The following is a 16,460-nucleotide window of genomic DNA, read 5'->3' as shown; positions in this document are numbered from 1 at the left end:
GAACTTAGTTTACGACAACATAAGGATTGAGACATAAATAGTTTATCCATACTGACAAAACTTACTTGCCAACGACAAGTTTCCCAACAGGGAATTCTTTCTCCGGGTTTTCAACATAGCCATCAGACAAGTTTGAGAGGAGAACTTTCGCATCAACTTTCCGCGAAAGCATTACGAAACATCCTTTCGGTGTAACATTTTTCACATATGCCTAAAAGTAAAAAAATGAGAAAAGAAGAGAGGAACCTCCACATTAATTAACTCCCAGAATAAGGAAATCCATCATCATTGCAGATGACGGTAACATCGATAAACTGAAACGCTAAAATGATATGAGTAATGAGTTCATCAGTACAATCAGGTCATATCCTGTGTTATCCTTTTTTTTCTTTTATAACTGAGAAACCAGTTCATATCCTATATGTTGAACGATTTTAATGGAAAACGATGAATAGACAACAAATTTTTTCTGCATATATAAGAATGAGTTTGTTACAACCTCAGCACATATCCATTTATTATACATATGGTATACAAGAGGCATCTGCTAGCAGTCGCAAAAAAAGTTCAGACTTGAGATCGTGTGAAAGAAGTTACTTATGAAGGATGCATAAACCTTTCAGCAGAAAAGTAGAATGGAAAAAGAAACAAGAAAAATCATATATGCAATGCAATGGAATCAGTTACTTCAAGATTTTGATATTAGTCGGCAGGAAAAAGAAAATGTATCTGAAGGGAGTGTTGTCAGTGCGATTACAAAAATGAAGTACACTTTCTAATCTTCCCAAATATATAACATATCTCTTTTAAGACGCCAGCCACAGTAAGCAGAAGAGATTAATCAATCAGCAAAGTGGCATTTGAGAAATTTTGCTTTGGTATTGTAAGAGACAGCAGAAAGGAGAAGGTTAACTTCAGACAAGTACGGGGATGAAAAAGGGACTTGGTGTACAAGGGGCTAAACAGTTCATAAGGGACAGCTCAATGGAAATATGTAATGATTTTTGGGTGATCCAGAACACGTAAGTTGAAATTGGGAAGACATTCTTTCAGCAACCCTTGGTTTGAGGTCAGTTCATTGAGGAGAGACTTGACATTTAAAAAATAACAAAATGGTTTTGTTTTGTATTTTAGGGGGAGGGCATTAGCTGTTAAATGTTAGCTTCTTTTTGCTATGATGCAAGTTTGTCACTGATGTTTAATATGTAGGGTATCGGTTGGTTTATGCAACTTAGAGTGAAGGATTTTATAGAAAGCTGAAACTTCGAGAAAAGCAGATGTTGGATGAATAGCAAAGGAAATTATCCTCCTTGTGGGATTTTGGGTACTTGAAGAGAATTTGTAGGACTGATTATGGTCGGGAAGGAGCAAGTGATTACCTAGTAGTTACATGTCCATGAGATATTAGGAAGATCACTTCATTTGGTCCAAGGGAGGAAAAGAATCATATGATTTCTCCACCCACTGGAAGAATCAGTCCTTTGGCTCGGGAAAGACAAGGTATTCTACCTCAGCCTTTCTTAAGGGAGGGATTGAACCTAATTTGAAGGGTTTTAAAGCCTTCCCAACTAGATGATAAAGATGAGGCTTTCCTCCCTCTTTAAGTACCCTCAATCTTCAGATTTCCAATCTAGACAAGAGTTAAATAAGATTCAATACCAGATTATCATCAAAATTAACTTAGAGACATCTATCAGAGTGTCATCGTCAATGTTGCACATTATCTTTTGCATGGAGGGGGAATGAAAACAAAGACGCAAGCAGAGGCAAATAATATAGGTTTGGAAAGGTCAAGAAAACTACAGAAAGAGCATCGACTGCATATTAATGCAGTTTGCAAAAGAAAAAAATACATCTAAATCATGTTGTACCTGCACCACCATATTTGGACGAAGATCCTCTATCTTCTCCACCAATCCAGGAAAATTCCTGAATAAAAAGTGAACAAAGAAAAGGAAAAGAAATCAATCAAAAATAAAAAGAGTACATAAATGATATGGGTGCCAACCCCCTATATATCAACATTGAATCAGTTGTTAGATAAGCTCAAGGAGGAAAGGAAGCAGAGGGGAAAATACGGGTCTCTGGCTACTTCTTTTAGTACAAGTAATAAACTTCTCATCCAATTGTTTGGTGCAGTTGGAAAGACATCTAAATTGTTTCTTTTGATTCTAGAGGGACTGGAAAAGCTAATTAATGTGGAGGCTCCACTTCAGTTGACCTTGTCTTTTATTTCCTAAGCCAAACCAGGGAAATAGCCCCTGCCCTCCTCTAGTACTACTTCTTACAGAGTGAGATTCCAAAGTAATACAACTTTATCAATTTTCGAACCTGTTTTTCTAATATATTAAGAGACCACCATAACAGGACAAGTCAGCTTACTCATCTAAAATTAACTCCCTTTGGCCTGCAGCGAGGAGGATCGTGAAACATAAGAAGGTCCAATGCACTTCGGATAATATAAATCACTGGGAGCAAGTGCATAGCACACACATTGGCCTTAGGATTCATCAAAGAGAACTCTATTGTCCCACTAATCATCTAACATTGACTACCTCAGGTCTGCAAGGAGGATCATGAACACATAAAAAGATCCAGCGCACTTCGGATAACAGAAGTCATCACTGGGATCAAGTACATAGCACACATCAGAGTGAGAGTTCATTGAAGAGTGCTCTCTAGAAACCACCTAAAAGGCTTAGGCAACAACAATTTTTTATTGGTTAAAAATACCAACATATTCCAGTAATAGAAATTTTGTAGCATGTTTTAAATTTGCAGCATGATAATAAACCTAATACCTATGAAGATTATAAATGCATTTAGTATCATGAAGCTCATGTTGTTGACCTTGAAGAAATAATGCAAAACAATGAGAACATTGCCTTAAGAATAGTCCTTAATACAATTCAAGTAAGGAATTTGGAACTTACACAGTGTCATTGTTTACAGCAAGCTTCTGCTCCTGGGTTCTGTGTGACATAGACCGCAGTGAGAGGTCAATATGAACAGTGCCCTTGCCTGAATGAGTAGTCTCCAGAACTTTGCACTTTACAAATTGTCCTTCATGATATCCAGACAGCGGATCAGCAACCCCTGGATCTGTCAGTTCAGTGAAATGAACCTTACCATATAGGTGTGGATCAATCTGAACAAGCAATCCACCAACACCTGGAAGGATTTTGGAAATCCTGCCACCCAAAACACTGTCTTCACGAATATGAAATGCCATATTTTCACTTGAATGATCCATTGGTCCATCTTTTTGATGGGCAGATCTTTCCAGGTCAACCAACAGTGGTCGTGAAATCAAACGCACCAACTTCTTCTCCTTATTAGCACTTAAAACATAACCGGAAAAAGACCTGCCGATAAAGAACCTTTTCTGAAATTCATCTAGCTCACTAGGCTCACTTGAGCTATCTAAGACGTGGAGCTGGGCCTTAACATCTCGAGATATCGTTAGCCAAGCCCATTCATTGTCAACTTTGTACACAAAGCCAGTAACGAGTTGGCCGGTTGAATAATTGAATTCTTCAACGGGTTCAATTTCACCAGATCCTGGACATGGAAGTAGAACAACCATAGTCAAAAGGAATACCTTTAAAAAAAGTAGATTTGCCTCTCACTTGAACATGAAATCAATCATGTCTATTAAAGAATGTCAATCTGACCATCTTAGAACAACCCCTGGTTCATAAGATTTATTTCGTTGAACGGCATAAAAATAAGCTTTTCTGCATCTACTCTGACCATTCCCAGTGGAATCATAAAAGAAAGCCAGTTTTTTTTTTTTTTTTTGAGAAAGGTAACAAAAGAAAGCCAAGATTTTTAAAGCTTAGGAAGTCAACATTTGTAGCCTTACTCATGCAAACAATGAATGTGATTTATTGAATAAAATATAAGAGTTCTCAGCATCATGCATATATGTGCCAATCACAAATATATAAGACAGGGAATAAGAGCCGAGTCAAATAATGGCCCGCCATATCCTGTATATAACAAAGGATAGAATCACGAGACTTTTTGGAGTCAGTAACATAAGAAAAAGCATGCAAAGACACAAGGATTGGGTAAAATATAGGTCCTACTACACATATTGGGCTTGTGGAGCTTGCAAAGCAACAAAAATAAGGTAACAAACCTTCTAGTAATGTCACATAATACCGATTTCAGTATATTTTTTTGATAAGGTACCATTTGGAGTTTAACAGTCAAAGGTAAACTTTGACAATCTATGGATTTGATCTAACAACAAGAATGCAAATATGTCCAAAGTGGATGAGGTAGAAGACAAGCTCAAGTGGATAAAATTCATAAAGTAATAGTAAGTAAAACAAAAAGGTCTCATGCCATACATGAAGTAATAGTCAGTAAAACAAAAAAGGTCTCATGCCATACGTGGCCATGTTATCATTTCACCTGCAAGTGTGGATAGTTTAATGGATAGCTCCCACTGATAGCCTCTCTTAATACTTTCTGACATATTAAACTTTGAAATAATCCTTGCAGTAAGAGTCTGCCCAAATCTGAAGTTACTAAATGGAGCTTCAGCATGATTGTCATCTGATGCCTATTCATCAAGAAATTAAAAACCACAAGTTTAGTAACACTGAAAATCAAATCATACTTTTTTTCTTTTCCTCCTATTCTTTTATTTTTTTCCTTTTCTTTCGGGAAGGGTAAGATCTCTATTATCAGGTACATTTTCTTTCTTTTTCTATTGGGAAAGGCAGGGATCTTAAGGGCGGAGAGGGGAACTCATAGTACCCTTAGGGATCTTTGGTTCGAACACGAGTTACGCAGAGATAGATTAATTATGCAGGGATTAGTTATGCATGGACAAGATATCAGAGTTTAGTTACACAAGAATTAGTTATGCGGGGATTAGTTATACGGAAATTAGTTATGTAAGGATAGTAATATAAAAATGTATTGTCAATATTATCAATTATTTGTCTAGTTTATTCTATTAACATTGTTAGCATATAATCATCGGCGAAGCTAGGAATTTCTTCAAGGGTGTTCAAATTAAAAAAAAAAAAAGTGGAAAAAAATTCCGACAAAGGGTATTCAATATGTGTTATATACCTCTAAAACGTAATATTTTACCTATATATACAATGCAATTTTTCTACCAAGGGTGGTCAGTTGACCACCCTTATAACCATGTGGCTTCGCCACTGCATATAATAAATAGTTTTTTAAACAAAAATAAATACAAGTTTGACTAGAGGGTATTTGTCATTTTGTGTTTTAATCTAAGTATTACTAGTATATGTATTAGTTATTCCATCTTTTACACTTGCATAAAATAATACATCGATTCCCTCATAGCTTATACATGTATTAGTTAAGCGGAAAAGAAAAACATAAACCAAACATTGTATTAGCAATGCTATGTTTAATGTGGAAAAGAGAAAAAACCAACCAAACATTGTATATCTTATGCTAGATTCTATGTGGAGATTATTTTTCCCCATTTTTGTAACAAACAATGTATACAGTTATGCTAGTTTTAATACATGGATAACTCCTCTCTAACCGGCAACCAAAAGACCCCTTATGTAATCAGTTGAGAACAAGTCATCAAGTAGTGGCTCACCTCTGTTATGTGCACCCTCCCATGGAAACCGGACCCAAATTTTAGTCTCAGTTCAAGTGGCCTTATTTCAGTAATCTGCAGTTCAACGAAAAGAGAAGATATAATCCCAGCTAATTTATAATCTCAATCTTGCATGCAGTAAGAGTAACTACTACCAAGGACGATATGCATACCTCTGCCTGAACCAGCGACCCAGCATTATAACTAGATTTCTTTTTAGCCCTCTTGGAACTCGAAGTTTCAATAGCTTCACTAATAGATTTAAGCAGCAGCAGCAATCTCCCACTTGTTGAAGGAGGGGGAATGGCCATAACAGTGGCAATGACACTACATTAAAAGAAAAATGAATTACAAACTAGGAAAAATAATTGAAAATATTACTAACTAGAAACCACATTAGCATGCATTAAATAAATATGAATTACTTTAGCTACCCATAGAATAGAAAGCACAATAGCATGAAGCTGGAGACATGAGTACATTAATGAAGCAAGAACAGTACGTTCTTCCACAGCCTCATGGAGAGGAAATTCTTAGCAACAACTTGTAGCTGTAGAGAATTTTTCCCCCTTTCATTCAACTAGTTTCCACATAAGGCATTCTAATTTTATCATGTCCCGTGATTAAACTAATGATTCTTGAGCCTTGACATAAAAGTCGAAATCCCCTTCTATTAAAATACTACATAGAAAGAGGTGTACGTTCCTGATGTTCCTATATCACAAGTGATTCAGATTCCATGGTAGCTTTCTCTTATATATTCTTCCATTCACATATCAGCTAGCCATATCCTTTGACTGGTATATGCGCACACATCTTACTAAGATGAAAGGGCAGCCCGGTGCACAAAGCATCTCACATTCACGCAGGATTCGGGGAAGGGCCGCACCCCAAGATGGTAACTCCTATATCTAAAATTCCCTTGTCTTTATCAAGTTGACACATTTTCCTTGAACCATACTACAAGATTCTTCAACATACCTTTTTTCCTTTGATCATACCACCTCATTCAGCCATTTGCTATTCACAAAGCATAAATTACAACCATGTCGAAGCAAGTTTTACTCTCTGAACTTCTTGATTTTCTCTCTTTACTTGCTTCCCAAGTCTAGTGATAATAGCTCACATTTCTAGGACGATGTCAAGCCACAGCATTTAGACCATGATTTAATGCACATCTCATTTGCTTTTCCTTTAGAATTCGTAAACATCATTTTCATTGTCAACTCGAGTACAATAAATTCCAAACATCAGCAAAATCACTAAATGGTAAAAACCAATAAATGAAATGACAATCTGTTTTAGCTGCAGCTAGACATCATAAAGGAACTGAAAATGAAAACACAACTAAAAAAATACAATAGAAATTATCCGGATTATTACCTCTCTCCATTGGCAAATGATTTAGGGGGTAGATTTTGAGTGTTGTAATCAGCTCGTGATGCATATCCAAGAGTGTTATTATATGATGGTAGTGAAACCACCTGGTTAACAGAAATGGCTAAGCATGCCTAAACAGTACGGATAGAAGCTAGCCAAAATAATTACAATTAAAACTGAAAAGACTTGCCAAGTAATTTTCTTTAACAATCTCCACAACTGCATTTACAGTTTGATTTACTTCCAATTCCCCAAGTGCTTCCCTCTTGCGTTTCTGTTCATGAAGGGAAAGCAATCAGATACATGAAAGAGAAAAAGAAATGTAGTGCAACCAATATAGATGCAAGATAAAAGAAGAAAACAAAATACAAGATTGCATATACAAAATTAATAGTTTTTATTTGAAGTAGTATGAGAGCAGCCCCCCACAGCTTTGGACTAGTGGTAACTGGTAAGAGCACAACTTGTGATGTGTGGGTTAGCTGCACGTCACGGTTCAAACAGTGCTGCGGACAAAAGCCCGGTATTTAAGTAGAAAGGGGTAGAGGGGCAGGCCCATTATAAACTGAGTTTCGAACTGTCCGCCACTAGCCCTTGGGATTTCTCCGTTATCAAAAAAAATTAGTATGAAAGCAAGAAGCTATTATTTTTCTTTAAAATATCATTAATGAGGCAAACAAAACTGAGAGAATGAACATTACAGCACTACAATGAAATGGCAATTTCAAGAATGACCTTCTGGGCTTGATTATTAGTGGTCTCTTTCTTTGATTTATTCACAAAAGCTGGCTTCAAAGACAGATCCACTAGGCGTTCTATCTTGGAAACATCAAGTACTGTGGTTCGAATACTTGAGCCAGTCTCCACAGAGATTCCACCTACTGCAAAGAATCTCATTTACTTAGTATTAGTTCTCAAGGCAATAAATAATAACTGGTTATTCAATGTTTCAAAGGGACTTACACTGATAGTGGGAGATAAAACCAAAAACATCATCATATTTCTGAAAGCTTACTACAACACCAAATTCCTTTATTTCATGAACTTTTCCCTTCACGGTGCTACCAAGATTAAATTCTTCCACCCATCTTAGGTCAGAACTTCCAGAGTCCACCAACTGCAGCTTTGCAATCTGATAGCAGCGAAAGATGAATAAAGATCCAATCAAAATGATATAGATTCTAAGAGAAAAGAGTGTCCCTACATCCCCTTTAATGTAACAAGGTCTGATTGAGCACAGAGATCCGATAGTTGGTACGTCATTTGTACTAGCAAAAGAAAACATCACCTGATTTTTTGACTCAGGTTTGCACATTCTCCTCTGTAAGCAGGAGATAATACACATACAAGACCCACCTATTCTAGACCCAAGGCAGGATTCATGCTCTTGAAGGTTGTAAAGGTTAATAATGAGAAAACAGATGAGCTAAGACCGTAACAGACTTGATCATTCAAGTCAAAAGCTGCAAAGCAGAAGATTTATGGTACTTGCAGAAGTTTCAAGTCAAAACAGCCAAATCATAAGAACACGTGATATTTTTCTTTCCATTCCAAATGGACACAACCAAGAATAAGAAGGAAGAGAAGATAAATAAAATGGGAAAAGTCTCAACTAAGTTTAAAGGAATAAGATTTAAAGTGAGTCTCATTTAACCCAAAAATAAAAGGATCTACAGTTAACGTAGACAGTTTCAAGTGCACTACCAGATAGAAAGTCCCTCCCTAAGGAAAAATCTGCCTGCACAAGGCCCATACAGTGAAGGAGCATTTCCATGTACTCTATACTGAAGAAGATTTTTCTACAGATTTCCAAAATGTTTATTTGTTCTGATAGTTCTTTTTGTACTTTTATTCTTTTGACAAATGTTCTGATAGTTCATTTTCCTACCAAGTGATTAAATATGCAAAAAGACATAGAATAATCGGTACGTCTGACAAGCAAACAGGGAATTTTTTGCCAGTCGTGATCAGAAGAGTTGTTCTGCAATATGGAATTCATTGTCAGTAATTACCTTCTCCTCCATAAGGAAGTATTCTTCAATAAAGGATGCATCTGTTGAAGAGCAGAACGACTGCTTCAAAGAAACTGTAATTCGATTTGTTTCACTGCTAACCTGAATGAGAGAGAGAGAAGGAAAGAACCTAAATTTCAATTGGAATCCCAAAAGAATAACATACCAAAGCTTCATTTTACCAAACGGTTGACCTACATCAACTACGTTAGAGCGGACAGACTGTCCAATCTGGTAAACTTCAGAAAGACTAAATCTTCTGTCATCAGTAGCCTTCACGAAAAAACGATGATGAATCAGCGCTTTTTATTGATCATATAATGCACTTCATCCAAATAAAATAGACAATTATGAAGGTAGTAGATTTACTGCAAGAAGTATATACCCTGTTTCTTGGAGAAAAACCAGTCAAACGCCCGAGGTAGCGAATGAAGACACCACTTTCAATTATATTACAAATATACCCCTGCATAAAAAGATACATGCTGTCGTTAGCGGAAGTGGAATTACCAGAAAGTAATATCATAATAGTTAATAAACTAACTTCAACTACTAGTGCTTTGGGGATTTCAAAAGATCCTTTTAAATTTATTTGTTGTGATTCTTCAGTCATGAACAATCACAGTTTGCAAGAACCACGCCCACTCCATAAGAGGAGTAAAACAAAGAAAAAAATATGCCTCAGTTCCTTGCCATTTGGATTATAAACAGTTACCTAACTCACCTAGAAGGGAGGGATGAAAGAAACTCAGAAACTAGGAAGCAAAGTTTCTTACATGCAGCACAGAGTTAAGATGGACTTGACTAACATCCAGCGGAAGCTGCTGAGCTGAGGTCGCAAGAGAATGTTTTGCAGAGAGTATTAAATTGCAGCCCTCAACATCTACAAACATCAAAGAGCCAGACAAATATCTAGTCAGTGCACATGTTTAAATACTCTCTCTCTCTCTCTCTCTCTCTCTCTCATGCAGCCCGAAAAACTAAAAGAACATAGAAAAACCACAGGTTAGTCTATCAGCCGCAGTTGGTTAAACTACAGAAGAATCACATAAGAACAAGAACAAATAACAAGTCCAGAGGATACAAAGTTGACTGCAGGTATTATAATGGGTATCTCCAACATCTACAGCAGTCTTGGTTAAATTAGTATTCAATACTTGACTTTGTCGCATGCAACTATAAAACCAGAAGTCTTACTCAAAAATATAGCTAAAACAACCAAAAAAACATTTCAACTACCATATGATACCAATATGACATATACTTATACCAATAGGCTATACAATTCTACTAATTAATTCTAGGCAACTATTTATAACTATACTACTATTACATAATACACACGCATAAAAAGAAAAAAATAGCGTACCACGTATTAATATAATAACGTATTTCAAGATATTGTACTATAGCAATATTATATAAAACAAACGCATAAAGAAAAAATCAAAATGATTACATAATACACATGCATAAAGGAAAATTAAAAAAATTCAAGATACTGTACTATTCTGCTATTACTAAAGAAAAATCAAATAGTGTACCAATTAAATTTAGCTAATACAATCAAAAAAATGTTCCAACTAACATATGATACTAGCATAGCATATGCTGCACCATTGATAAGTTTTATTCAGTAATACTACAACTTTGGCCTCTTGTCAGAAAACTATTAGCTATATGTCTATCCAACAAATAAAAGACAAAATTACTGGACAAGTGAACAGTGAGCTATGAAAAAAAAGGTTGGAAATGAGCAGAAATTAACTGCAGAGATCATTGAATACAGCTGGATGTAGAATAGAAATAGTACCAAGAACCAAAAGCTGATCGAACTCATACCCAGGCCTCAAGGCAGACTTCATCAACTCAGCATGGCCTGCGAAGTGGCAAAAACAAGAATATTAAACGCCTAGTTGATACATATAGTGCACAGGAAATAACAAAGGGGAAACTGTAAAAGCAATTGCGGGGGGAAAAAAAAGGATTCAATTGAATAACATTCACCAGTGTGATCAGCCAAGTGTTGAGGAGAGATTGTGCCCTTAAAATGACCCTGAGCAGTAACATCTATGACAACTGCATCGGCAGTTACTCGCTCAACCACTCCAGAAACAATCTTTCCTGGTTTGACCAGTTCATTGCTAGATACCCTAGCATTAACGTCCAAATAAATGGAGGAATCATTTATTTAATCAAAAAATGCAATCCAGAAAATGTAATCTCAAAAATAAAGCCGTGTGAGTGCAGGGCAAGGAGACATGCATATTTGATCAATATGGCAATAAAGGGGTTTCGTGAAGAAAATCTTGAAAGTCACATTAATTTTTCAGTCTAAAGATGTCAATGATTCAAGAGACACCACCTGTCTAACAAACCACCATGAAGAAAGCAAAAAGCTGCAAAAAATATTAATTTCAATATATCCATGTATTGATGGTCCACAAAATTTACATATGGTACCAATAACAATAGCAACATACTGTCACATAAAGCCCAATATTAAAGAAGATTGCTGACATCCTTGCAACATTTGAAGGAACACTTTTCACGCACGATATCATTACTGGAATACAAGAACTCCATATATTTAAGCATATGAAAAGTCGATCCCCTCATTAGGAAAAATATTCAGCTGTTTCTTCAACAACTTGAGTGATAATCAAGAGAAATGAAAAGGGATTCCTACATAACATGTTCTTCCAACGGAAGCTCATTAGAGGAATAAGAAACAATATTCAGACTGGAGTTACGGTTTTATACAAAAAGTTTCAAGAGCATGTTAGAAATGCATTCTTTTCATGTTAGAAATGAATTCTTTTTACAATATTAAAGCAACTTCTAACAAAGACAAAAAGAAACAAACCTTGAGGGTGTTGTTGTCAAACTGAGGTTAATACGCCGTGAAGCCGGATTAGAACTGGTAACTCTACATTTCACCACTTGTTCTACGTGATACATGGAACTTATTTCACAGCACGGATCTAGTCCAAGTTCAGATCTGGATACATAAATGGAAGCGTCAGTTCCAATAAGACGCCGCAGAATATAAATTGACCTATAGAGAGGGTAAAGAGAGTACCACGACCTTGACTTTTTTTAAATCTTTGTGTGTATATAACATACAGAGCCAAATATAGTAACAAATTTCAGATCACATGTATCCATACCCTGATCTTAAAATAATTTTTTGATCATCCTATTCATTTTAATTTACATTAAGTCTTATTTTGTTCTGTCAGAATGCAAAGAAGAATAATAATAAAATTTTCCTTCAATTAAAAAGTTAACATCCGCAAAAGATATTCTAAGAGCACATATTTGAAAGAAATTATGAAGGCACGAGCATCGCTGATGCAAATGCAATTTGCAACACTTCAGGAAATTTCTATTGCACACTCTTCCCGATACTCTAAATGTTGTATCGGGATAATAGCAATTCAGTAATCTCATACAAATAATAACAGATTAGATTCTGAAAAAAGATCCTTATAGCTAATCCACACCAGTATATTCAACTTTCCATTATAAAGCAATTATGTAATATCATACAGATAATAACGGAGTTCAATTCTGAAAAGAGATCCTTAAAGCTAATCTAGACCAATATATTCTTTTTTTTTTGGAGATGGTAACAGATCCAATATATTAATAAATCATCAGCACAAAATTAAACTTCCGTGTTCTTCTTACAAGGAGCCAAAGACTTCATGATTGAATCCTGGTCATCTATATATTCTGCTTTACACCAAAAAATAAAAAGAAGAATGCAATTCATTTTAATCTTCTGTACAGGGCTACTTATATCTTCAAAACACCTTGCATTCCTCTCCTTCCAAATTGTCCACCAAATCCATTGAATTGGTAAAGCAAACTCATAACTCAGAAGAGAAAGAAGAAGTCTAAATATAGGTAATACACATTTAATCCTCTCAGAGATGTAAAAAACGATTAACAGATGAAGGAACAGAATGAAATAAAAGTACTCTCATTTACAGAAACATAATCAGATCTGAAGTGAAAAGAAAAGCCCAAAATCAATGTGTTACCACACATTATAAAATAACAAAAAATACAGATATACAGATAGGTATTGGCATTAAGTTTGGAGGGGAATTGCAAGGGGGTAACCTAGGGGCAAATCCTTGTACTCCATTGTAAAAGCGGACAAAGCAACCGTGGTTTTCAATCTTCGTTATCCATCCATGTGTTATTAGTCCTTCAGTAGCATCAGCATAAGAGCCAAGAATTTCAAGTTTTGATTTAACCTACAAAAGACACCAGGAACAAATTATTAAAACGTCCAAATGACGAGAGAGTGACAAATAGTTAATTTTCTTAAATGCCAATTTATTACAAGGTTGCAACAATATAATGGGATAAGAAGCAAGTGATAGAACAGATAAACAGTTAACTGGACTTTGCAGTGCAGGAGGCAAATGAATGGGTTTTCACAGATAGGTATTACGTGCGGACACAAAATGAGCTTCACAAAATGGTTCAACGCAACGAAAGGCTTTTTTTTTTGTCTAACTGCAACCTAACGAATATTTTATAAGCCAACATGAGTTCAGCCTAATAATGGGCATGATCCACCACTAACCCACTTCAACACATCTCACCCGAACACCCAATGCCCATATTCACTGATGTCATCTTTCAAAAAAGCTAAATCCATATAAAAAATCCAGAAGAACAATGAGATTGTAAAACATGATAGTCATCATAACAAATACTAATGTCCGGTGAACATTAGTTGTTAGTTTCTTGGTATAAGAAACAATTAAAGCAATGGTCACATTACAACAAACTTTGGAAGTATAAACATCCTTATTAATGCAAAAAAATGACTTGAAACTCTACATTCTCAAGCAGTTTTAGTTTCTGACAAAGTTAACTGTACTTTAATTGCGATTTGAGAGAAGAAATTAAGATGCAAAATGCAACCATCTTAGACATCCAGATGAAAAAGTGCAGTGTATAGAATCTAAGATGGAAAAAAGAAAAAACAAATTACTAAAAGCTTATGCAGTATGCAAGACAAAATTAAAGGAACAGACTTTCATTCCTTTATTAAAATAAACTTAATAAGGCAATTTGGAAAACCAATGTTTTCCATATCCAACATATATGTTTCAGTTTTCTTCTACTCCTCATTAGCGAGAGGAGAATTAGTGATACCTAGACAGATGCATGAGCGACCTACTACTACAACAACAACAAACCCGGTGGATTCCTACAAGTGGGGCCTACGGAGGGTAGTGTGTACGCGGGCCTTGCCCCTACCTTGGGATGGCAAAAAGATTGTTTCTGATAGACCATTGGCTAAAAAGAAGCAACGGCAACAAGTAGTAACAACAGTAAGATATTAAGAAAACAAAAGCAAAAAATAGCACTCAACAGTATGTAGTAATAGCAATCTACGAATTAGAAGGATACCATACTAGCACTAATGCTACCGATCTAAGAAAGAAAAAGAAAAATGTGTGACTACGTACTAGCCTTCTACCCTAATCCTCGACCTCCACACCCTCCTCGGTAAGCTCCAGTTGCTCTGCCTAATCACCTCTCCCCAATACTTCTTTGGCCTGCCTCTACCTCTCCTACCCACCAAGGTCAACATCTCACACCTCCTAACTGGGGCATCTATGCTTCTCCTCTTCACATGAGTGAGCTACTACTCATAGGCAAATAATATGCTAGAACAAGGGTTGACTATAATGCAAAGTGTCGGGTACCAAACCCAATTATGCTAGTGCTAGTTACTCAATAAATAGGTTCCAAGCTAGATAGAGGAAAAATTTAATGGGTCATGATTTGTGGTTAGGCTTAGCCCATGCCAACCAATGAGAAGTGGGTTTTAATGCGCCCTGGATAAATTGAAATGGAACTCATCTTATCTTTCTTTTTTTATGAAGGTATTTCATTAGGAAGGCGTCAAGTAGATGCATCGTTACAAAAGCATAAGACAAAAATACATAAATGTAAGTCTGTTAGCACCTTTACAATGTGTCAATCTATAACAAGGGTGCTAACAAAGTCCAAAAATTGTTTAGTGCTAATCACAGGGGTTAACTTAACCCAGCTAAAAAGGGTAAGCAAACAATTAGCTTTGAGAGTGTGATTTGGAGTTGAGATTCCATCAAAACGTTGTTGGTTCCCTTCTCTCCAAAAATAACTGCATGATGGGACTCATTATATCTTTTGCTAAGCTCATTTCTTTGATGGTTATAAGCACTGTAAATGGGTTAGTTTCTCTTTTCTGCTCGTATTATGCAACTGTTACATATATGAAAACAAAGAATTTCTTGAAAGTTACTCTCTTAGAGATAATCTTTTTAAGAGGGCTAGTATCTGAAAACCATGTTAGAGAGGAGAGGAGAGGAAATGAAACAAGTAGGAAAAGATTTGGGAAGTAGTCATGCCAAAGCTTTGTTTATGTTTAGGATAACGAAGCAAAGACCTTTTGCCGCTGCATCATTAACAGCACCATACACAATATGGATAAGAGGCTCATGCTCAGAAACATATCAGTAGACAAAAAAAGATGCAATAAAAGACTTGAGATAAGGAACTCATCAGTAGATGAAACAAGATAAAAGAAAAAAACACAGTTAAACTGGAGAATAATAAGTTCAAGTACTATCGACAAGCAAGTTAATTCAAAGAGCCATACTAGTGTTTTCTTGTGTGTAACAGTAATCCTCTTTGACTTGCAACCAAGAATACGAAAAACTAATTCTGCTCCGACCTACAAAAGATATCAACAACTCTCTACAGGTCAAAACCAATGAGATGAATATAAAAAAAAATAAAAAAAAAACCAGCATATTATTTTGGAATACCTGGAATTTTTTCCTGGGTTTTACAATTTCAAATTCTGACATATGACGAAGAGGACAAAGTGCTTTCACACCACTAGAAAATTGAACTATGGCACCAAAGCTGTCTACTGCAATGACTTTAGCTTTTACCACCATCCCAGGTTTGACATCTGAGTGAGTGAAAACTGATCCCTCAAATGCACTGGTCTGTTCATAAATAAAGGAAAGATAAGGAAAGTGTTGGGATTGCAGAGAAAAGTTAATTAAGGAGAGCATATGCTTAGACATGCTTTGAGGTACTAATAACAAGAAACCAAAAGAAAATGCAACATCCATATCCCTCCTCCAAACACCCCCCCCCCCCATTTTTAATGAAAAAGGGAAAAGAGAAGTAACACAACTCTTCAGTTCTACCAATAATTGAGAATAAGTATAGTTGTTTTTTAATCAGCATTCACATAGCAAGAATGCAAAAAGCATTTCAAGACCAAACAGAAAAGAGAGGCAAAGAACAAAGAGAAATCAAGAGGAAGGTAATGTTTGCAACGTGCGTTGTGCCCCAGTTCCAAGAGCAAGAACCAAAATAATGTCTTGACAGAGTTCTTCAACTAAGGTATCCACATACAAGTATACCAGACT

The 16,460-nt window shown here is 35.9% G+C and overlaps 1 protein-coding gene across 2 annotated transcripts in view; it reads right to left on the bottom strand.

Annotated features, from left to right (window-relative positions):
- LOC104244696 (rRNA biogenesis protein RRP5) overlaps window positions 1-16,460 on the bottom strand; it is a 46,739-nt gene that overhangs the window by 3,566 nt on the left and 26,713 nt on the right. The window contains exons 12-31 of one of the 2 annotated variants that reach the window (XM_009800168.2): window positions 15,843-16,028; window positions 15,674-15,748; window positions 13,129-13,265; window positions 11,864-11,998; window positions 11,005-11,150; window positions 10,811-10,876; window positions 9,774-9,880; window positions 9,383-9,463; window positions 9,196-9,270; window positions 8,998-9,099; window positions 7,949-8,117; window positions 7,721-7,866; window positions 7,176-7,259; window positions 6,989-7,089; window positions 5,779-5,932; window positions 5,606-5,680; window positions 4,402-4,573; window positions 2,934-3,561; window positions 1,872-1,929; window positions 66-211 (exon numbers count right to left, since the gene is read on the bottom strand). In XM_009800168.2, coding sequence (XP_009798470.1) covers window positions 66-211; window positions 1,872-1,929; window positions 2,934-3,561; window positions 4,402-4,573; window positions 5,606-5,680; window positions 5,779-5,932; window positions 6,989-7,089; window positions 7,176-7,259; window positions 7,721-7,866; window positions 7,949-8,117; window positions 8,998-9,099; window positions 9,196-9,270; window positions 9,383-9,463; window positions 9,774-9,880; window positions 10,811-10,876; window positions 11,005-11,150; window positions 11,864-11,998; window positions 13,129-13,265; window positions 15,674-15,748; window positions 15,843-16,028 — 2,843 coding nt within the window. The remainder of the gene's footprint in view (window positions 1-65; window positions 212-1,871; window positions 1,930-2,933; window positions 3,562-4,401; window positions 4,574-5,605; window positions 5,681-5,778; window positions 5,933-6,988; window positions 7,090-7,175; window positions 7,260-7,720; window positions 7,867-7,948; window positions 8,118-8,997; window positions 9,100-9,195; window positions 9,271-9,382; window positions 9,464-9,773; window positions 9,881-10,810; window positions 10,877-11,004; window positions 11,151-11,863; window positions 11,999-13,128; window positions 13,266-15,673; window positions 15,749-15,842; window positions 16,029-16,460) is intronic. The other variant, XM_009800177.2, reaches the window with a different exon arrangement.

The sequence above is a fragment of the Nicotiana sylvestris genome, chromosome 12 (assembly GCF_000393655.2).
Source record: "Nicotiana sylvestris chromosome 12, ASM39365v2, whole genome shotgun sequence".
NCBI lineage: Eukaryota > Viridiplantae > Streptophyta > Magnoliopsida > Solanales > Solanaceae > Nicotiana > Nicotiana sylvestris.
The sequence above is the reverse complement of the archived record's forward strand: the minus strand, read 5'-3'. Positions and strand labels throughout refer to the sequence as shown.